General features: G+C 48.3%; 6 protein-coding genes across 6 annotated transcripts; 5 read left to right on the top strand and 1 right to left on the bottom strand.

Moving 5' to 3' along the window:
• Positions 1-177: 177 nt before the first annotated feature.
• N7529_009556 (pentatricopeptide repeat protein) lies at positions 178-3,918 on the bottom strand (the record flags this gene model as incomplete). The annotated part of the gene is made up of 1 exon (XM_057245083.1): positions 178-3,918. One exon carries the CDS (start codon positions 3,916-3,918, stop codon positions 178-180), a length of 3,741 nt encoding a protein of 1,246 aa, XP_057093346.1.
• Positions 3,919-9,404: 5,486 nt separating this feature from the next.
• N7529_009555 (ankyrin repeat protein) lies at positions 9,405-10,061 on the top strand (the record flags this gene model as incomplete). The annotated part of the gene is made up of 1 exon (XM_057245082.1): positions 9,405-10,061. The coding sequence occupies one exon, from the start codon at positions 9,405-9,407 to the stop codon at positions 10,059-10,061; it is 657 nt and encodes a 218-aa protein (XP_057093345.1).
• Positions 10,062-10,373: 312 nt separating this feature from the next.
• N7529_009554 (WD40 repeat domain-containing protein) lies at positions 10,374-13,887 on the top strand (the record flags this gene model as incomplete). The annotated part of the gene is made up of 2 exons (XM_057245081.1): positions 10,374-11,885; positions 11,938-13,887. 2 exons carry the CDS (start codon positions 10,374-10,376, stop codon positions 13,885-13,887), a joined length of 3,462 nt encoding a protein of 1,153 aa, XP_057093344.1.
• A 4,239-nt stretch (positions 13,888-18,126) lies between these two features.
• On the top strand, positions 18,127-19,292 carry N7529_009553 (class I SAM-dependent methyltransferase; the record flags this gene model as incomplete). The annotated part of the gene is made up of 2 exons (XM_057245080.1): positions 18,127-18,503; positions 18,524-19,292. The coding sequence occupies 2 exons, from the start codon at positions 18,127-18,129 to the stop codon at positions 19,290-19,292; spliced, it is 1,146 nt and encodes a 381-aa protein (XP_057093343.1).
• Positions 19,293-19,716: 424 nt separating this feature from the next.
• erg8 (phosphomevalonate kinase) lies at positions 19,717-21,180 on the top strand (the record flags this gene model as incomplete). The annotated part of the gene is made up of 2 exons (XM_057245079.1): positions 19,717-20,024; positions 20,076-21,180. The coding sequence occupies 2 exons, from the start codon at positions 19,717-19,719 to the stop codon at positions 21,178-21,180; spliced, it is 1,413 nt and encodes a 470-aa protein (XP_057093342.1).
• An 858-nt stretch (positions 21,181-22,038) lies between these two features.
• Positions 22,039-22,930, top strand: N7529_009551 (uncharacterized protein; the record flags this gene model as incomplete). The annotated part of the gene is made up of 3 exons (XM_057245078.1): positions 22,039-22,582; positions 22,638-22,721; positions 22,773-22,930. 3 exons carry the CDS (start codon positions 22,039-22,041, stop codon positions 22,928-22,930), a joined length of 786 nt encoding a protein of 261 aa, XP_057093341.1.
• Between the last annotated feature and the right edge of the window lie 200 nt (positions 22,931-23,130).

Below are 23,130 nucleotides of genomic sequence, written 5' to 3'. Positions count from 1 at the left end.
TGAACAAAATAATTCACAATGGTATACAGTGCCAAAGGCACATTTTGATCGCCGAACGCCATGAAACGCTGAATGCAAAACAAAAATACGGGTATGACCGATGGATACCGAACCCGGGATCCAGCCCTGCAGTAGGGCAACATTAAACGAATATGATCAGAAGATGGAGATCAAAATTTAAAGAGAAGAAGAAGAGCCAACAAGATCAACGATCTTGCTCGCCACGGCAGACGGGTATCCACGGGACATCATCTCCTGGACAATGGCAGCGGCGCTGGCACGCTGATCAGCGCCCAAGAAGGCGCGGGTCATGGCTTCGTAGGTGCTTGGTTCGCGTTTTTGAATGCCGATGCTGTCATACACGGCCTTGGCTTTGGAGACGTTGCCTTCGGCGGCCCAGCCGTGGATGAGGGTGTTGGCGATGTAGGCGGTCATTTCGATCTTGTGGGCTTGCATGTCGGCCACGACGGGGTCTGTGTCTGCGACGCGGTGGTTGGCGACCATTGATTCGAAAAGAGCTTGGTAGAGGCATGGCTGGGGACGGACACGGCGGTCGGAGAGGACTTGGTCGAATACTTTGCGCGCGCCGGCGAGGTCATGCTGCACGCAGCCCTTTGCGTGTACCAGGGAGGCGTAATGCACTGCGTCTGGGTGTTGGCCGGCTGCTTTCATTGATTCGAGGACGGCTTCGGCGGCGGCCATGTTGACCGGCTCGAGGGAGGCGTGGGCGTCGATAAGCAGCTTATAGGTGTGCATGGTTGGCTGGATGTTGCGGGCTTGCATGCGCTCGTAGTAGGAGAGAACTTTGGTGATGTCGCTCTTTGTGTTGAGGAAGTACTGGATCATGGAGTTGTAGGGCGCGGGACGCGGCTTGTAGTTGGGCATGGACTCCATTTCCTCGAACATCTCTTCGGCGAAGCGCTCGTCGCTGACGCGGCACAGGGCGTTCACAATGGTTCCGTAGGTCACACTTGTCGGGCGCACGTTGTTGGCGCGCATCTCAGCGAAGTACGCGAGGCAGTCGTCGATGCGACGGGCCTTGCCGAGCTTGCCGATGAGCGCGTTGTACAGGAATGACGTAGGCTCGACACCTTCGGCGACAGCACGGTGGAAGACCTTGAGAGCCTCGGTGGCCTCGTCGAAAGTCTTGGTAGATTCCTTCAGAGTGGTGATGTACAAGCCGAACGTGTTTGCCGAGGGTGCGGAGCCCAGAGTGAGAAGTTCCTGGTGGTACTGGGCAGCGAGTTGACGGTCACCGAGAGTGAGGCAGGCAGCGACCATGGCATCGAGGATGGAAACCCAGCCGTACTTGACAGCAGTGAAGTTCATGTCGAGAGGCACGTCCGAGCGCGCCATGTTGTGAATCTCGTGGGCCAGAGTCATGCGACCAGCCTTGGACGCGGCAGTGATCAGTTTAGCGTAGGTGATGTAACGCGGGTGGCGACCAGCACGACGCATGTTGTTAAGACGCGCCAGAGCCTCGTTGAGATGGGTTTCAACGCGTCCGCTGGTCTTCTCGAGCTCCTCTGCGATCATGGCAGATCCACGGAAGTCAGTTGCATGCGCGTAGGGATCGAACGACTCAGGGGCGACAGAGGGGGCTGTAATCGAGGTCTCGGCCATGGACACTGGGCTTTGACGATCAGAGTGGAAAGCCTGTGTGGGCGACGCGGAGGTCTGAGAAGTTGCCTCCAGGTGGTCTTGCCATTTCTTGACAACATCGGGGCGGGTGACATAGAGTCGACCGACCGCCTGGTCAACAAGGCCAGTGGTGTAAACATCCATCGGGAGGGCAGAAGACAGAGCAACGTCAAGCATGTGGGCAAAACGAACCGGGTGGGCAACGTCAAAGAGCATGGAACTGTTGCTGGCCAGCATACCGGCCTGAACTTGGAGGGCAAGGGTCAAGTCCGCAGACTTGAGCTGGGAGATACCGATGGGACCAAGATTGGCAACTGCGTGCTCAGCCAGAGGCGACACCAGACCGCCGTTCTCGACCATGGACCACAACAATGTCATGGAGGCTTGAGGGGAAAGAACAGCGGCCGACTGCATAAGGACGCGACCGAAGAGGTGAAGCGACTCGGTGATCTGTTCGCGAATGTCGGCACCTTCAGTGGACGCGTTGCGGATACGCGTGAACATGTTACGGGCCTGGTGAAGACCCTCCTCAACATTTCCACTCTTGAGCAGAGCGACCGCATACATAGCTGTCGGCTGAACCAGATCCGGAGTTGCCTGACCCACTGTGTTCAGCATGATCCACAAGGAACGGGCCGCCGAAACATTGCCCCGGCGAACGTGAAGCGCCAGCAGGGAAATGGCCGGGTTCTGTCGTACGGCTGGTGCAGTGGCCAAACTATCGTATGCTGCTGAAGCAGTGGGGAGATCGTCCGCATCGGCTGCGGCAATGCAGATCCGGGAGATGGCCTGATCACGCGCCACACCGTGCAATTGGTCCTTTGCTTGTTCCAGTGCCTGATCATATTTGAAGGTGTTGATCGAATGTTGCACAAAGGCATCCTTGACAATAACGCTTTCCACCGCGGACCACCGGTCCTGGCGACCGTCGGTCACATCATCGAAGGAGGAGCGAATCTTCTCGAGGAACTGCATGGCGCCGGCTTCCTTGTCACAGGAAAGGTAGGCACGGATCAAGGCAGCATAGACCTGGCCATCTTGGCGCTGCACAATGCTGAAGACACCGCTGTCATCGGAGACAGCGAGTCCTCGGTACTCGTTATAGCATTCAACGGCACTCCGAAGATCCCCAGTGGAAGCAAATGCAGTGATCATGGAGGGGAAGATAGTGGCATGCGGGGTCATCTTCTGGGATTCCATGTGGGCGTAAATGCGAATCATGTCTTCAACCTTCTCTTCCTTGGCGCAGGCAATGATAAGCTGACGGTACATCTCCATAGGGAAGACAAGACGGCTGTGTCGCGAAACAGCGGTATCAAAGAGCTTCACGGCAATAGACAAAGAAGTATCCTCAACCAGAATAGCATGCTCCAACTCACTAGACTGAAGCATGAACTTGCCCTGCTCTTCCATCCCACCGAATCTAACTCTTTCCTGCTCCAGGACAGACTTGGCGTCGATAATATCATGAGCCCGGGTAACCAGCAGCCGGACAAGAGTCTCGTAAGTATCTTCATCGGGAATTACACTGCGACGGAGCATGTCAGAGTAAACATCGAGCGCTTTGGGAATAGCCTGGGCAGCATCCGGGTGCAGACGAATAGCAGCAACCAGCAGAGCATTGTACGCCTCAACGGTGGGGGTCAGGCCATCCCTCAGCAGCGCCTCAAAAGCAGTTGGGATATCGCCAAAATTCTCCTCAGCAACCAGCCGCACAATCCCATCCGACGCGACAAGAGCAGCATCAGACACCTCCGCCACATCCCCGGATACACTCAGCGCCTCCTCCGCCCGCGCTTGCTCCTCCTGGACCTGGATCTCGCGCGCAACGGCCTCCTCAACCTGCGCGCTAACATCGTCGTTTACGGCAGCCTTGGTAGGATGCGGCGGGGCAGACTCGGCAGCGCGATCTTCCGTGATGGCATCAGCCTCGTCGGCCTTCCAGCCAATCCTCCGCTTAAACTCATACTGTGTCCAATCGCTCTCGTCGCCGGTCTGCTGGGCGTTGTGCCAGGCAGCATAGTACGCCGCTAGGCCGAAGTCACCATTTCCAGAACCGCCCTGGCTGGCCTTGGCGCCAGCGCCAGACGAGCTAGAGGTGTTCGAGAAGGCATTTTGGAGTTGTGTTGTGCGGGAGAATTTGGCGGGCTGAACAGCGAGCGGGTTGACTGTTGACGCGTAGGTCTGCGAAGCGGCAACTACGGACTGGGCATAGCCGTGGGTGAAGGCTTTGGTGAAAGACTGGCGCGCGAGATGGGTGAATGGTTTGAAAACCATTTATTTGATTGGTGACCTCTTCAGAGCAAAGAGGTTATGCTGGAGTTCGCAGATGTCAGTTTCGTGGTGGTATTTTTGTGGTCACATGCACATCACTTACCTTGCACTCGAGATTATTGAATAAGTGCAGGTTCATTTGACGAGAGTCGTCAATGAACGCGCAAATTGAAAGTATTAGGGTATAACTAAAAAAGTCCTATTAGGTACAGGACACGGATGATGAAGAGAGTAAAATATGGAAGCCTGGAAAGGGAGAAAAATAAGTAATCATCTTCTGGAAAGAGATGGAGTCCTTCACAGTGGGCCTCGATATGCTTTAGGGCCGATCCTCTCCGGAGTCACATATGGACTGTACTTTGTACCATAAATTGCTTACTCCGTACTCCGTATGTGATGTACTATTTGTCGGAGGAATTTGTGATTGCGCCCCGTTTCATGTCCAAGATCTATAATATTGTACGGTATACGTGTTTGAATATGCAAGTATATATGTACATATGTAGTGTATACATTGATGTATTGTATCTGGATATCTGATCTGTCACTGTGGCGGAATCAATCAACAGGGACTGTACAAGTCGGAAAGGTACCCGATACAATTGAAGAACTACTTCCTAAATGACGAGTAAATGTGTCCTGTCAAGTCAGGTGTCTAATAAAAAAAAAACTCATTAACCAATCAGAACAAGCACATTCCCGGTTGAAACTTTGAAAAGGGGGGTTGTCCCTGAAGTGAGTCACGGTCGTCCCGATTCTTTTTCTTGTTCACTTTAATACTCCGTACTACTCTGGTCTTCCGGAGCTGCAAGTCCCTTTCCCCGGCGGTCTTTCGGTGTCCCGACTGGCCGACTCGGACTTAACGGTGTTTGCATCTTTTGTTCCGTCTTTCCCCTTTCTTCTCTCGTGAGAACTTTTCACCCTTGTCAATGACGTCCAATTGAGCCTCAAAGGTATGCCTCAAACCAATTCTATTATTATATGATCAATTCGATTATGTGGTTAGGGCTGTGGGCATACCTCAATCGCATATCTGTCAGCCCATATCTGTCTTCTGACTGGCTTTTGACCCTTGAAACGGGGTTCCCGGAACCAACAGGGATCAGCTTATGTTATTGTTTCGCTTTCCCACATGTCATATTCCGCCAGTCTGCTCAATCATCTTTAGTCTGATACAGAATTGGAGGTAATTGGCTCATTGTTTGGGTCTGAAAATACCCAAAATCGGGATTCAACCCGATTTTGGGTGATTTTCAGGCTCAAACGGCGAGTTAATTCTCTCTCATTCTTATAGATGTACAATATTTATACAGTACTTCCGAAAATCGATGTCACCATTGACACTCATCAATGACATACCAAGCCCCATGTGTTCTGAGAAAGAAATTCCGGATAGGAACAAGTATCTTATTATAGCCGTCTTACCATATGAACCGTGAATGCGCGGAAGCAGCATTGGTCATATGGTAAGACGGCTACTGTTCATATACATATACATATATAGCAAATATCTTCGCAACTTTCTGCCCAACCCCACCCTATCTTATTGTAACAAGAACCAAATCATCACCGAGGGTTCAAAGGTTTATTCCGGGTTGCACCAGTTTATCTCACTCCTAGCTGCCTATCCAAGCCCTCCAAATTCGACGCGTGAAAGAGAAGGTGTTCCCCATACCACCTGTGAGGATTTTGGTCAAAAGCTCGGCTCTTCTGCAGCCATCTCGTCGTTGGGCACCGCCAGTCCCACTAACTCCCTGAATCCTGTCACTCATTTGAACACCCCGGATGAAGATCCGAGAATCGAAACAGTACTGCCAAAAGCATCAACCTTGAAACGTCTCCTTGGCATCGACTACTAGCTGTGTAGGAGCTTCACAAAAGATCAGACGCCATGCAGAATACATGTACCAAACAAGCTTCGTGGCCATATTGAGAATCACATTGATTCAACGATGTGCTTCACCCGTCATCTGCCCAATTTCAACTTGACCTAGAGAAGCTGGTCGATATTGTGCATTGCCACTATCACCGACGCAGTAATGTAAAACAGATGCGACTGGATTCATGGATGGACTCCTTACCTTCTGGACCTGATCAAACCTTACATGGCACGTCAGTCGAAAAAGAAATCGAACTTTGCTTGGTCGATTTATTATTCAGTGTATAGGAACTACTCCGGAGAACAATCGCTGCAAGAAATCTATCGGGGGGCAAAGGACTAAAAACTGCACCAAAGCAACCAAGAGGTTTTCCAAGGCTGAGGTCTACCCAAACGATACAAGTTTGAACTTCTTCCTTCGAGCTCTTTCGACAAAGATGTATTGCCATCCTCATATAGAGTAAAGATCATCGAAAGAGCTGACGTCGTGGAAGGAGAGAATTCAGGACGTCCTTGAAAGGGCTAGCTCGGTTCCTAGATCATTAAAGGAAAGCAGAACCACAGATGATCGTGAAAGACAGGATTTGATCACATGCTTCCCGGCAACTCGCAATACCTCCACCGCACAAAAGCATATCAGGTTTGGAAAAACATTCAACACCACCCTCTATTTCGGGTCGGTTCAGTTAGGAAACTGGTTACATATTGGCTAGACCAGTACGATAAGACTCCTTTTGACATCTTCAAAAGGAGAGATAGGCCTAATGATCATAAGGCTTCATACGACGGTGTACGAAGGCGGATGATAAAGACGCTGAGCGCCGCTGATAAAAAAACAATAGCTACCTTTACGTCTACGGGGTTGACGGAAATATAGGTTTCCTTAAGATTGGGTACACTATGGGCCCTGTTGAAGAGCGTCATAAGGAGTGGTAAGCCTTTTGTTTCCAATGCCTACTATCAAGGCGGCACTCGTTCCAAATGCCCCCCGTGTCGAAAATTATGCCACGCGGAGTTGAAGCACCGCCAAGCATACATCTATTGTCAGAGCCGTTTGAAAACACACGAATAATGTTTTGAGACGTCACCCAGGAAGGCTATCGCAGTGATTAAGAAATGGTCTGCTTGGATGGAAAAAGAGCCATACCAATTAAGAACCTGCGCGACGAAATTCTCGAATATAGCTATATTAGTCGGGCCTTAATACAATTAAGAAAACAGGGTTTCATCTTAGGCGTAAATAGTAAGGAGCTAATACCGTTGGTCGCGATGGAATTTAGACACCTATAAAGGTATCGCACTGACCGGAGACTAGCCGGTCCGTCTGAAATTAATTCGTTTATCGTACCCGGACTCGTCTATATAGACTAGGTAGTAGGACTAGAAATCCGATAGGCTGTGTAGGTAGAAGTCTTGTATATCGGTGTTTGTTCTTTTGCTCTCTGTCGAGTTACCTTTATCGACCAGCGGACAGACGTAAGAGCTCGCTAGAGACTTAGATCTATCACCTGAATATGGAATTCATCTTATATAAAGAGCGCTATCTCATCCACGTATAACCTAGGCTTCCTAAAGAAGATAATCACATATGACCTCTAGTATTGGAGGGGTGATACTTCTTCGTCGTCCGACACGAGTCGAAGGGGCTCTGACTTTACTGAATCGGTGGAGGTTGTTGCGGATGTTGATGATAGAACGCCTACTACGTTTAGCTGCTTCGGTCATCTGCGACGTATTTAGGGGTTTCAAGTATCATGTCACAGATCATCTCGAGCTTCGATGCAGGGAGCCTTGGCGCCATTTTCCGAAAGGTTTGGAAGGTGTTATAGGCGGAAGCCCCATAAGGCATTGACTGATGGGCATTGTTAGGCACCATGGGAAATTCTTTTCTCCATGCTCACAGCCTTGCTTACCCTTTTGCTCAGGGAGCGAATGAAAAGATTTCTGTCATGGGTCTCGGGGTATGCTGGGATGTTGGGAACAGCACGTGACTTGGCGGCCTGATTGCCCTGGAAGCTTTTGGTAGCCCCTCTCGAGACTACGGACCTCAAAAAAGGAGGTGAAAATACTGGAGCTCCATATTTTCTATTGTAGCAATCACGAATCCCAGTCTTGCAGCTCTCATGATGTGTGCCTGAAAGCACTGGAAAAAAGTGGCCTCTTCATATGATGCAATTAAAGTGTCCTCGTAGAGTTTGTCTGGCTATGGGGGTGCTCTGGATCTGACTTTTTGGATCGGGTCGTTCCGTTCCTAGCCCTGCCCCTTTTGTGGGCATGTCTCCCAGAAGCCCCACGTTCTTTTCCGTCCATTAGTTAGTCTCTGTCGATAAAAACCTCCACTGCCTGGAAATGATCATTCTTTCTGGCTCTTTTGTCCACCTCACTGTCACGAAAATGTCGCTGCTGTCCACGCCTCCTACGGGACGATCGATACCGTTAGATCTCCCGAGGCATTTAGCAAAGTCACAAAGGACCTTTCACTTGTCGAGGGGAGACTGACGACCACCCAAACCAAGCTTAAGTGGGCAACGATGACGATGGTACAATCACATTCTATTTCTACCATAACAAACCACTTATCTGATTATGTCATCAAACTGAGGGACATACTTCAAGCCCTAGAGAAGAGATGCAAGCAAAATCATGACCCCAAAAGCTGGGCTACGGTTGTCTCTTGTACCTTCAGGCATTGGAGCCGAACAAAGAGCTTCGAATGGAGTGCTTGATGAATCACATCCTAGGAAAGATGAAGGAGCTGTGTCTGCACGGCGTCGTGCAAATGTCGACCGCAGAAATTGAGGAGGCTCTCAATGACCTGGCCAAGGCAGGTCCGTCGCTGGACGACTCAGACTTCAGCAAGAGAAGAAAGATCAAAGACTTCGGAAGGATGACGATCTGTGAGTATTGGTATTTAGTACATCCTTGTTGAAAATACGGCCTTGCTTAAGGAGGATTTATATTTCGCTAGACATCATAGCATTGAAACGAGCAGGGTGCTGGCTTCAGAGATCGAAAATTACAATCTAAAATACCCTAGAAGAGTACAGAAGCGCAGAAAATGTATCGATATGGAGTAAGGGGGTTGAACCGGTAGGCAGATGTTATATTCGCCACCCAGATGAAGGCTCCTAGTTGATATAATTTTAAAGATATGGTGACATAGAGAATAACGAATGGCAGAGAAACACGGCTTCATCGATGCATTTCTACTAGAACACATTGGTGCATGATATGTTCAGGCGAGGGGGCGTTGAGATGGACGCTGAAAATGAACACCCTGACACAATCTCTACTTGAAAACCTGAACCAAAATCATCCCGAAGCGGACTGCGCCGGCTAACGCAGGCACTGTTGAAGGGTGAATCGTGGGGCACAATTGATTGGGGCCGTTGACAATCGGTTCGATTTTGTGGTCAGGAGCGGCCGGTCTAGTGACTCGGTGGGGACAGAAAGCGAATACTTTGATTCGCTAGCTTACAGTAGCTGTCTGCACAGCCTGTTAGGTTGTTCTAACTCGAAAGAGGGGTAGCTTGGCCAGCTGGCCTCTACCATTTATGAGCCAACACTTGCCTTTAACCCCCTTACTCTGAGAGTCTCCGTTGTGTGATTCATGGATCCTCTCAGCATCGTCGCATCTGTCGTCGGACTCCTCCAGGCGATTTCTACCACTTATGCGACCTTCAACACAATCAGAAACCTCCCTAAAGCGTTCGAGCATGTCAGAACGTATCTTCCTCTGGCTCAGAGGATCCTTAAAGACGTTCGTGCTCAGCTAAAGCAGCGAAATCTGACCAAGGCAGAACAGCAATCGATCACTCGAATTATTCGGGAATGCGAAATCAAAGCTACCGAACTGAAGCAAATATTTGATGCGCTCGAGAAAAAATGCAAGCAAGACAAAGATGCGAGAAGTTGGGACAAGCTTCGCGGATGGTACCACGAGATCTTGCGCGGCATCAAGGGGCATCGCGTGGAGAGCCTAATGAACGATATCCTGGAGGCCATGAAGAAGCTTGCTCTATACCAGCGGTTCAGATTGGCGACTCAAGAGGACGTTGCGGAAATCAAAAAGGCTCTTGAGGACATCTCTCACGTGGAGCCATCTTTAGATGATGCGGCTGTCGAGTCGAAGACTTTGATTCAGGCCACCCAAATCGTGAACATTGGTGGCATGGTACAGCAGAATAATCCAAGCGGAGGCATGAACACCTTTAATCCAGTGTACAATGTCAGCGTTGACACAGTCAATTTAGGTAAGGCTCCCTGAGGCTTTCTTGATATATACGTGATATTCATATCACTGTCGATATATAAAACGAGAGAGCAGAGAGATACAGCCCTTCTTTTATGTAACCAGTGCTGATAAAAAGAAGGATCCACACAAGGCTCTACACAGGGGTTTCTTCACAACTTAATACGCCAATGCCCTACTAGTTATTCAAAGTTTAATGAAGAAAAAGAGAAGCTTTACCCGCCATCTTTCAAGTGGATCCTTTCGGACGAATATTATCGGCAATGGCACCAGTCACAGACTAGTCAGTTGCTTTGGATCAGGGGAGAGCCCGGAAAAGGCAAAACCATGATTCTGTGTGGAATCATCGATAAGTTACAGCAGGAATCCAAGAATGGAATGAGTCATGGCTGGAAACCGATCTATTTCTTCTGTCAAGCGAATGACAATCAATTCAACAATGCTACCTCTTTGGTACGCGGCCTTCTTGAGTCTCTCTTTGATGAACATAGGAAACTACGCGACAAGATGAATCGTACGGACATCTCTTACCATCTCGACTTAAATAGCTTTGATATGTTACGCAATACACTCATGAAAGCGTTGAAGGACCCAGATCTTCCGGGTTTATACCTGATTGTGGACGCTCTTGACGAGTGTCAGCATGACCTTCAAGACCTTAAAAAACTTCTCCAACTGATCGCGGATGTCTCTAATTTATCGTCTGTCAGGATCAAAGTATTGGTCTCGAGTCGCCCTTCAGAGATCATCGAGAACGAGTTAAATCCTTTGCAGCAGAAAATTGTGTTATCCCTCGAATCAGATCAATCCTCGATTTCTGAATCTGTGCAACTCTATATATTGCACAAGGTGAAGGAACTGGCAGATAAGAAACGGTATGACGAAGCTCTGCGGCATGTCGTTCAGCAGCATCTGGAGTCAAATGCGCAAGGCACCTTTCTCTGGGTAGCATTGGTATGCAAAGCCCTCGAGGGCATAGACGTCCTCGCCCGCCATACGCTCCAAATTCTTGAAGCCAAGTTTCCTGCAGGCCTTGAGAATTTCTATGCAAAAATGATGGAAGACCTCAACAAGTCACGGAAGGACGCAGAAGTTTGCAAGCAAATCCTTGCAATTGCCTGTGTTGTCTACCGCCCCATCAATTGGGACGAAATGGTATCGCTGCTGGGACAGCCTGACCTTCAGGGAGCCAAATCGATCATTGCATCCTGTGGCTCTTTTTTGACTATGCAAAAGCAAAAGGATACAGAAGTCATATCCTTCGTTCATCAATCTGCGAAGGAATTCTTGCTTGAGAATACAATTGCAAGAAGACAAATCTTACCTTTCGATGTGGATCATCAGCATTATCGCATCTTTTCAATCTCGCTTCAAAATCTCTCAAGAACATTAGAGCGAGATATGTACAAACTGAAAGACCCTGGGTTTCACAAAAGTCTAGTGTCACCGCCAAAACCTGATCCACTTACTGAAGTCCGGTATTCCTGCGTTTACTGGGCTGACCATCTTCTCAATCTGGCTCCACCCGGTTCCCAGAACCTATCAGCGCCGGAAGGCAAGGTCGAAATAAAACCTTTGACAGATGTACATGCACAAAGCCCCCGTTGGTACATCGACCTCATTCGACTCATTTTCAAATCACTCGTTACCTTGGCATTTCTCCTCTATAATCTGGTTTCACTGAGCCTCCCAGCCAGAGAGTTCCACGAAAGCATGAAGAATGGAGGTCCAGTACATGAGTTCTTACAAGACAAGTACCTTTACTGGCTGGAGGCTCTCAGCTTGCTATCTAGTATCCCTGAGGGGGTCAAAGCGATGGAAAGACTTGAGGCTTGCTCCGTGAGTTTTTCTTTTTTTGGCTTTGAACCCGGGACTAATTGAAAATAAACAGAGGAATCTCGAATCTCGAGAGCTATACAGCTTTATCAACGATGCTAGACGGTTCATTCTGTCACAGAAGGGGGCTATAGAGATTGCTCCATTACAAGTGTATGTCTCTGCTCTCGTGTTCAGTCCGTCTGGCAGCCTGATCAAACAGCTTTTCAATCGAGAAGAACCAAAATGGATATGTGGCAAGCCAAAAGTTGGAACGGTTTGGGACCCCTGTCTACAGACTCTCGAGGGCCATAATGATGGGGTGACCTCAGTGGTCTTCTCGAATGACGGCGAGCGACTCGCATCAGGCTCCCACGATAAGACAGTCAAGATTTGGGATGCCACTTCGGGTGGTTGCCCCCAGACTCTCAAGGGCCATAATGGGTCGATAACCTCGGCCGTCTTCTCGAGTGACGGCCAGCGACTCGTATCAAGCTCTCTCGATGAGACAGTTAAGATCTGGGATGCTACTTCGGGTGATTGCCTCCAGACTCTTGATGGCCATAATCATTCGGTATTATCAGTGGTCTTCTCGAATAACGGCCAGCGACTTATATCATGCTCTAAAAATATAGCAATTAAAATCTGGGATGTTACTTCGAGTAATTGCCTCCAGACGTTTAACAGCAAGGATGATTGGGTAAAATCCGTGGTCTTCTCGAATGACGGCCAGCGACTCGCATCAGGCTTTCACGATAACACAGTCAAGATTTGGGACGCCACTTCGGGTGATTGCCTCCAGACTCTCGAGGGTCATAATGGGCCAGTGTGGTCAATAGTCTTCTCGAACAACGGCCAGCGACTCGCATCAAGCTCTCTGGATAAAATAGTCAAGATCTGGGATGCCAATTCGGGTAAATGCGTCCAGATTCTCAAGGGCCATGATCGCTGGGTAAACTCAGTGGTATTCTCGAATGACGGCCAGCGACTCGCATCAGGCTCTGACGATAAGACAGTCAAGATCTGGGATATCTCTTCGGGTCGATGCCTTCAGACTCTCGAGGGCCATGATGATTCGGTGTGGTCAGTGGTCTTCTCGAATAACGGCCAGCGAATCGTATCAGGCTCCTACGATAAGACAGTCAAGATATGGGATGCTACTTCGGTTGATTGCCCCCAGACTCTCGAGGGTCATAAGTACTGGGTGAACTCAGTGGTCTTCTCGAATGATGGCCAGCGACTCGCATCAGGTTCTAATGATAACACAGTCAAGATTTGGGATGCTAATTCGGGTGATTGCCTCCGGACTCTCGAGGGCCATGATAGTTGGGTGTTATCTGTGGTCTTCTCGAATGATGGCCAGCGACTCGCATCAGGTTCTAATGATAACACAGTCAAGATTTGGGATGCTAATTCGGGTGATTGCCTCCGGACTCTCGAGGGCCATGATAGTTTGGTGTTATCTGTGGTCTTCTCGAATAGCGGCCAGCGACTTGCATCATGCTCCGACGATATGACAGTCAAGATCTGGAAAGTCACTTCGAATGATTGCCTCCAGACTCTCAAGGGACATAGTAGCTCGGTATGGTCAGTGGTCTTCTCAAGTGACGGCCAGCGACTCGCATCAGGCTCCGAAGATAAGACCATTAGGATCTGGGATGCCACTTCGGGTAATTGCCTCCACACTTTGTCTGTTGGCACGCTTGTATATCAACTTTCATTCGACCCAAAAACAAATTCCCGACTGTTTACAGAGCTTGGAACTTTTGATATCCCCTCTGGTTCTGGCACGGCTATATTCGATAGCGAGAGGGCTGCGCCCCGCGATCGTAGCCACTCTGGTTATGGCATAAGTGCTGATGGCATATGGATTGTGAATGAAGGACAGAATCTGATTTGGCTACCTCCGAAGTATCGTCCGAGGGTTTTCGCAGTAGCAGATTCAACAGTGGCCTTAGCTTCTCATTCAGGTTGTATCTATGTGATGCGTTTTTCACCGGATGTTAAGGACCCTGAGAACGCATAAACCATGCAATACGAGGAGTTGAGACACATAGACAGTTCCCATGTGTATCTTGGTATTTTTATGATCTCCCCAAAATCTGTCACAGAATTAAGGGCTTTAGCCCTGGGGCTCTGCTTCAGCCCTATACTTCAGTATTAAGCCGATCACTGGGTCTACACAATAACCCCAACTTTGGCCATAGGCCCCACTTAAGATCGGGATTTTTCGTTCAAAATAGAACTTGTTTTCTAGGCTATATGGAATTTGTGTGCGTTAAGCGAACTCTGGAGATTAGGGGATCTTGAGTCGCCGAATAATGTGGTAGATGCAAGTGAAAGCTGCCTTTCCATAAGGCGTTAACATAATTGGATATCGACATAATCCAAGAAAATATTGAAGAGAAGAAATAGGTTAAACTGATTTCGAGGGGGTCTGTACTGATCGCCTTTCACCCGTGGGTGTGGATGTGGATGCAGTGAACCATTCCTTTCGGCTGCCGTGACAGCTCTAGAATACGTTCGCCTTATGAAGTTCCATATCATGCCAAGTGAGTTTATAAAAAATATAATCAGGTCGTCGAACGCGGCCACCAGGCGGCGTCCGGGTTCCCGGGCGTAACCTCACCCCGACCGTAAACTCATTGTTATCAGTTCAACCACCTCATTCATTGAATTTAAATAGCTTCACGTAAATTGATAATAGCCAATTCACTAAGACTAAAGATTATACTGATAATGCTAGGCTATATTCAATAGAACGATGATCAGATCCTTATGTAATGAGCTGGGATCTGATCAGACTCAGATGCATGCTCAGATCATACGCAGCGAGCAAAAAGCGGCAAGGTCTGAGCACTTAAATAGAAACGGAAGGCCAAGAAGTGGCAGAGGAAATCAAGTACATAGGAATTCAGGTGGAAAGCTTGGGTAGTGTAGCTACAAAGTTTCTCAATTGCCCACCTCGCTGCCATAGATCTATACCTCTATAAAGCAGGCCAGTTCAAAGACTTCAGTAAGCTTTCAGCCGCATTATCCGAGCGCCATCGAGAATTACTGAACTGCCGGCTCAGTTGCGGTGTTCACTTCACTGGTAGATGATATAGCTAGGCGGAATGATCGCAGAATCTACGAGGTTGAGGTGCATCATCCCAAAAGTCGGGAAAAGAGAAATCATATCGGCAATGATTCGTTCAAGCTGTGCTCGTCTTGGCACTGAGTGTAAGTCAAGTTCTTTGTAACTGGAGACAATGTCATTAAAGTATCCCTGCACTACTCTTTAGGTTTCATCCCCTCGACAGTCCTTGTAAATATTACTGTCAAAGAAAGCGTCTCCGCAGATGTGTTTAGTAATACTACAAACAGTACAATACTGTATCGGTCGTTGATCGTGAGTTCTCAATCATTCGGCACTATCCTAGATCTAGGCTAGTGGTCTTAGTATTAGGGTTCGAAAATATATTGAAGTATATAGGTGATGGCACCGATTTCCGGAAGCACCGTATACTTTAATGCGGCTTCGGTCAGCTCTACTATCTCTCCATATATAAGTAGCTCTCCTATTGAGTTCCTGGAGCTGTGATCCCTGGAAATGATGTCCAATTACTTCCTTGACTAATATCAGCCTCACTTAGGTATTATGTGCATGTTACCTGGCAGGAATTCACCAGGAAATACCGGTATAGCACGGACCATACCTAAATGGATACATATGTATGAAATGATTAACATGCGTGCTAGGCCTGTGAGCTTACCTGTCTGCCCGTGAGCGTTTGCCTATTGGTTATGGATATCCATCGTACCGTTATTTATGCAGGAACTAGTCCCTAGTAAAGCTACCTTGAAAATTTCAAATGTTATGATAGAGCAAATATATGCAGTATCTAGAAGACACTAACGTATAAGATATTATTTTGACTTTAAAGGACCAAGCTAACAGGATCAAAGGGACTATGATTCATTTTTGTAACGTGGGATGCGAGCTATGTAGGAGAATTTTATTGTCACAGTTAGCGTCAATGAATGTATATGGTGTGCCTGCCTGCCTACCTGAGGGAATGCATTGTGGCATTACTTATAGAAATTTATATAGGTCGAGTCACTGCGACTCTATTTCTCTTGATCATACCTTGGTTTTGTTCACCAAAACTCTTCATTACGAAACCTGTACAAAGCGACTGACCAAAAAATGGCCAAGACACAGCGACTAACGAAAAACCCGAGTCACTTGGTCCTTACGTTCAACATACTGAAGAAGAACAAAAGGTTTCTCGATATCTTAAGTTGCAAGAGTTGATTGACAAAGAGCATAATGCTTTGAGCTTATTATTAACATCTAATGGGCAGACCGACGAAAAGGTCATGCCTAAAGGATCCTATATCCGCTGGTTGACTTGGTTGATGAATAGATAGATGGTCTGTATTATATAGATAAGAGCGATACGTAGTAATTACAAGCGTATAAAATACCATCTTGACCTCAAAGGATCCAAAGGACTATGACTCATCTCTGCAACGTGTATGCATATGAACTTTTATAGTTCTGTTTAACTGGTTATTTTGTTCCTCGGACACTAATTTTACCTAAAAAGGAAAGAAACGTGCCTCTCCCTGCAATACATCATCGTTGACTATCAAAATCTCATCTGCTCCACTAAAAAAATGTGATTTATGTTAAACCTGTATTCTACAAAACCTGATATGCTTGTTCAAGTCTGGTTTTATTAAATGTGTGCTGTTCCCGAGGGAACTTTAATGTTTCTTTAATGTTTCTTAGTATGCAAGCCAGGTATAGTTAATGAGTCTGTTACCTTTATAGAGTACTTACGTATAATATTATACGTAGTACTTTATATGCACATCACTGACACATTGACCTCTACTATTATCCTATCTAGGTATGCTGTGGCTGACATGACGCGAATTCCATTATGATTGATAATACAACTTCCCGTCTGTAGGTACTTTTTCCCTCGTACCTACAGTATTATACACGAGTGACATGTTGTGTATTTTTGAACCACAATTTTGTGTCCTGCCAATGCACCATTTTCCCTACATTATATTTAGCACAATATATACTGTGTATTCTATAATTTCGGCACCCTCGGAGCATAGAAGCCATGCCAAGACTTTTTTTCTTCTCTGTAACGTAGTCCCTAAAGGAGCGTTTTACTGCATTTGGACGCGGGTACTCGGAAATACGGGAATCAGGGTCCACGGGTCTCTAAAGGTTTTCGCCCTACCGGACGATCAAGTGGGTCCCGATATAAAGTCCCTCACTGTGGGTTAATATTGGTGGGCAATATATCGTTTGACAATATTGTTGGACAGTATGACATTTCCGAAACCACATGGTCTGCTTTGGGCTTTATTCTTTCTTTCTTTCTCTTTATTTCTGCTTATCTTGTTTCCCGCTTAGAAATCAGAACCCGTCTTTATCCGTCTTTTTTTTCCTGTCTTTTTCCTTTGTACCAACTATTACTTGCCCTATGTGCCGTTTTTCTTAACTCCATGCGGAATTACCAGCTAATCCCATTCAAGCATAAAAATCATTTGAAACATTGGTTAATATCGCTTCCGTAGCTTCAGCGAGGAAAGCTTGGTATACGCCTAGGTTCTTGTAAAAGTAAAAGATACTTAGGTAGAGCTATTGTATACCAGTATACGGAGTACTATTGTATACAATGGCCATTGCGCGATCGATATGTACAATGATGTCGGGCTGCACCGCATCGAAATACCCCAAAGTAAGAGTACTACAGAATACAATATTGGACCGTATTCAAACTGCAAAGTATATAAGTGGGTCTAGATCGTCGTCCCATGACGATACTCATTTCCTTACCTTGCACCCGCGTCATCCGTGCCTGGGCATGTTGTAGCTCCCACCATTACTCAGAATCTTTTTAAAAAAAGAAGATGGCAGACTGAAGCAATTGGGAAATATGGCACTCATCCGAAAAAAATCAAAAGAGGGCCGGATCTCTACCGTTCAAATCGAACCGCTGCCGGAATAGCCGGGAGGAGCTTCCATGTCTGGTGAACAATCCACTATGTGGCTACTAACCATAGACAGACAGCCCTTGGCGAATAATTTTTCTAACGGAGAAGGTCTGACAATGCTTCCGGGGACAGTGCTTATAAATTGTACCAGTTCCCCCATGCGATGCAATTTCCCAATGCGCTTTTTCTCTCACATACCACATATACCCTTTCACCAACCCATATCCCCCTTAATAATAACTATATTTAAAGACCCATAATGGTATCACCAACCCTGCTAGAAACACCGCGCGACCCGATCCGCGGCCGGGGCTCAGAAAGCGACAGCTCGCTGGACGAGATCGCCCAAGAGAAACAAAAACACAATGCCCTCACCACACCCCAAGACCTGAGCGACTCTGCATCTCCGAAACGCTGGAAATCCTTCTGGACGGCCTTCCGCCACCTCCAGCACCTAACCCCGAAACAAGTCGACGACTTCATGGCCTCCTACGTCATCTACAATCTCGACTGGTCCAACAAAGCTCAAATGACCGCTGAGCTGGGCCCAAACTACCAGGAAAAAGTAGGCGACTGTCTCAAATCCTACTACGGCGTCCTCAACCACCTCTGCGCCCTCGGTGACGTCGAAAAAATGTACATCCCCCCTGGATGAGCCCCAAGGCGAATGTCCTTGAGAACCAGATCCTGTACGAGCGCTCAATCGCACAGGACGTCGGCCTGGGGCCGGGCATGAAAGCGCTCGATCTGGGCTGTGGCCGCGGGCGTGTCGCGGCACATATGGCACAGCATACCGGGGCGCAGGTGACAGGGCTGAACATCGATCCGAACCAGGTCGAGCAGGCGGCTGCGTTCAACGCCGAGCTGGGGCTGCATAATTCGTTCGTCACGCAGGACTTCAATGATCTCCCGCTGCCGTTCGAGGACGGCTCCTTCGATGCTTTCTATCAGATTCAGGCTTTGAGTCTGTGTAAGGATCTGCCGGCGCTGTTCAAGGAGATTTTCAGGGTTGTTAAGCCTGGTTCGAGGATTTCTTTGCTCGACTGGATTAGTCTGCCGGCCTATGATGCGGGGAACCCTGAGCATGCGGAGTTGATGCGTCGCGTCAAGCCATTGATTGGGGCTGTTGGGACGCCGACGCAGGAGACTCTGGAGGCTGCGCTTGTTGAGGCTGGATTTGAGGTTGTCAAGTCGCAAAATGCTAGTATTGATGGGCTGCAGGCGCCGCTTATTGATACTGTTGATGTTTATTTCCGGACGCTGCGCCAGGCTATCCTTGCGCTGGTTAAGGTGCATGTTCTGCCGAAGCATTTCAAGACTTTGATTAATCGGCTTTGTTTGGATGGTCAGGCGTTTGTGAAGATGGATCGCATGCGTCTTGCGACGACGAGTTATAGTATCATTGCACGGAAGCCGGAGGCTTAGATGGCCATCGGTAAGCATAATTTTTGACAGCTAAGGCTTTGGTTTTGGAGCTGGGAGTTTGGATTTGGGATTCAAATGGAGTTTTGTGGTTTCTGGTCTCATACATGCTCTACATTCAGGTTCTAATGAAGCAATTCAGAAGTGTACATAATTAGCTTTGATAATACATTTCACTCAATATTATACCTCGATGTTGCAGCCATCAAATCTGACACTGCTAAAAACAAACCAATATACTAATTGTGTTATGTATTTTATGATAATGTAAAAAAAGGAAAGGGAAAAATAAAGGTCTTGGCCGGAATCGAACCAGGAATCAGAATCCGCTGTAGCATCACTCAGCCTTCCCAATTAGGAGAACTAAATACATGTTTGCTCTTCAATTGAAATCTGAACCTCACTCTCCTCCTTCTCTCAACTAATAATGGCTCACCCAACCTCCGTCACGGCATTATCCGCGCCAGGAAAAGTCCTCCTCACCGGTGGCTATCTGTGTCTCGATCGCGGCTATACAGGCACCGTCTTCGCCCTCAATGCCCGCATCCACGTTATCGTCCAGCAATTGCCAAGAGACCGCCGCGGGGTATCAAGCTCTGGGACAGAACCACAAGAAGAAGAAGGGGAGGACACAATCGTTGTGCGCTCGCCGCAGTTTCTTGACGCTGTCTGGGAATATGGCGTGCAGCGATGTGCCAATGGTGGGGGTGTCAAGGTGATCCAGAAAGGAGATGGGTATGTTTACTTGGTGATTCGGTGGAAACACCTGACTGATATTCCTTCTAGAAAGCACAATCCCTTCGTCGAAACCTCCCTCAGCTATGCATTGACTTATATCAGCTACGTCGCTGACTCTAAAGACTTCGGGTCTTTGTCTGTGACCATCATGGCTGATAGCGACTATTACTCCGAAACCGCTACCTCTAAAGGCCCGGCGGCGCAAGGACACAGCGGGCGCTTCGTTAATTTCGGCGTGCCTTTGTTCGAAGCTCACAAGACGGGATTGGGTTCTTCTGCTGCGCTGGTGACAGCTCTTGTCTCTGCGCTGGTCATCCACCGCACCATGCAACCCGAAGATATCGGCGCAGGTCGCGACAAGCTTCATAATCTCGCTCAGGCAGCCCATTGCGCAGCCCAAGGCAAGGTCGGATCTGGATTCGATGTTGCCAGCGCGGTCTATGGATCCTGTCTCTACCGACGATTCTCGCCTTCGATTCTGGAATCCCTGGGCGATGTCGGCTCTGCTGGTTTCGAAGAGCGATTGTTCCCGATCGTCGAGGACTCGGATCCCGACCACCCGTGGGATACTGAGTGCGTCGACTTCGGCATGCAGCTTCCGCGTGGGATGCAGCTGGTTCTGTGCGACGTGGACTGCGGCTCCCAGACGCCCTCGATGGTCAAGAAGGTCCTTGAGTGGAGAAAAAATAACCGCAAGGAGGCAGATAACCTCTGGGCCAGCCTGCAGAATAATAATGAGCGGTTGCGTCAGGAACTCAAGCGGCTCGCTCAACACCCCGATGCTAATCAAGGCGACTTTTCCGATATCCGTTCCCTTATTCAGGGTACGCGCCAGTATATCCGCACGATGACCCAGCAGACAGGCGTCCCCATTGAACCGAGTGTTCAGACTGAGCTGCTAGACAGTGTTTCAGAGCTTGAGGGTGTTATTGGGGGTGTCGTCCCTGGGGCTGGGGGCTATGATGCCATCGCGCTGTTGATCCAGGATGATCCCATCGTGGTTTCGCGTCTGGAAGAACACCTTGCGAACTGGACGAGCGCGGCCGAGGATGACTTTGGGGGTAAAATCGGAAAGGTCCGACTCCTGGGCGTACGGCACGGATCTGAGGGCGCAAAGATCGAAATGCTGGATCAGTACATCGACTGGCTCTAGATCTATCACTGCGATATCGCAAATCAACTGTTTCGCTCAAGCTTTGCCCATTGTATCTTGGGCTGGATCCTGAAAAGAAGAGAATTAATTGCACGAAATCACGACTGACACAATGATGACTCGGATACTGTATCTTTTTCCTCGTTGCAATATCCACTCTGCATATTTACCGTGTCCCATTTCTAGACAATGTTTGAGGTATCCCTGTGCGACTTGTGCCAGGTATTTCAGTATGGACTTACTTCTCGACATTTTAATATAGCATATCGAATACATAGATTACTACAGAGAAGTTATGTTCTATGATCTAGTTAAATAACTATTTGACTAAGTAGTGTATAGCTCACTAACTATATGAATTATTAGCTACAGTCTAACAACCTCCTACATACTGTCGTACGGCATGTGGAGAACTGTACCTATAAGCTCTCTAGTTTCCCCGGATCTTCAGATATTCTATAACATATTAATGAATTCTTTTATTTCCTTTGGACATCTTGTTTTTGATTGAATTCTTGAAAAAAAAATTTAGGGGAAGAAATGAGTGACTATTAGTGCAGCAGTTTCACCAGGGTCTTCTGTCTGTCCTTCTTTGCCGATCCCCTTTACCTTCTCCTCTTCTCTTCTTTCAACTCGATAAATGTCTTTCGTTTATGTCGCAAATCTTCACTGTACAGATTCAACTCTTTAAATCACTGCGATTTGCGATCTACGCTTAATCGACTCCTCACATCTCACCCCCAAGCCTCTCTGAACTCCTCTCCACCCCCAACCAAGACCCTCCTTTCCCCGTCAATCCATCTCTCAAACCGGGGAAACACCCCCGAGTAACCAGCCATCGAGGCATCCAAAGAAAGAATGTCTACAATCGCCAACCCAAAGTCAGCGGACGCAAACCCCCCCAACCCCAAATCACCGTCACCATCACCATCACCAACAACGCCAACATCAGCAACGTCACCACCAACAGAGCCACCGACCCAGCCAGGCCTGGCCGCCAACTCTCCACCCCTATCCATCAACCCACTCGAGCTCCCAGCTGACGCCAATGCCGCGACCCAAACCAACCCCGCAGCTGGCTCCGGCCCTGGTGGCGAATCCGCCCCCGTGACAGCATCGACTACATCTCCCAGCGCCGTCGCACAGTCCACACCCACCTCCCCAATGGATTCCAATGAGCCCAAGCCCGTCCCCGAGACATCAACCGAGCCTTCCGACGAGGGGAAGGAGCTCGACGGCCCATCGCTGGTGATCACGCTGCTCTTGACGACTGGCTCGCGCCACCCGTTCACTATCGATGGGAAGTATCTCAAGAAGCGCTCGGTGGCCGTCGAGAACAATGATCCTTTTTTGATGAGCGTGTACACGCTCAAGGAATTAATTTGGCGCGAATGGCGCTCAGGTATGTTGCACATCATGGCGTGCGATGATATGTCTCTAATAAAAAAACTACGCAGATTGGGAGACTCGTCCTACTTCGCCCAGTGCTATCCGTCTTATTTCTTTTGGGAAGTTGTTAGATGACAAGTCGCCTGTTTCTGGTATGTTGTCGCTGGTGTGATGGCGGCTAAGCTACGCTAACGGGTTTACAGACTCTAAATTTAGTAAGGAACATCCGAATGTCGTCCATATGACTGTTAAGCCGCAGGAGGTTGTCGACGAAGAAGATGCAAAGGGCGCAAAGGCGCAATACAGCCGCGAAGGGGACGCCAGCGAACGCAGTCCCGGCTGTCGCTGTGTGATTCTATGATCACCATCATATCCCAGAACCCCATGTCTCACTCCACCTGTCAATGCAGCGATTCACCCCTTCTGCCCGGATGCAGGACCAATATATGCGAACCCCAAGAGCTGGCGTTTGAATCTCAGACCGGAACCACGCTCGCCCATGTTCCCTGTTCTTCTTCACTGGGCCGAGTAAGCCACTCATCTATATACAGGCGGTTCGCG

This window comes from Penicillium soppii (genome assembly GCF_028829465.1).
Source record: "Penicillium soppii strain IBT 18220 chromosome Unknown utg000007l, whole genome shotgun sequence".
Taxonomy (NCBI): Eukaryota; Fungi; Ascomycota; class Eurotiomycetes; order Eurotiales; family Aspergillaceae; genus Penicillium; species Penicillium soppii.
Note: the sequence above shows the minus strand (reverse complement) of the source record. Positions and strands in the feature narration are given on the sequence as shown.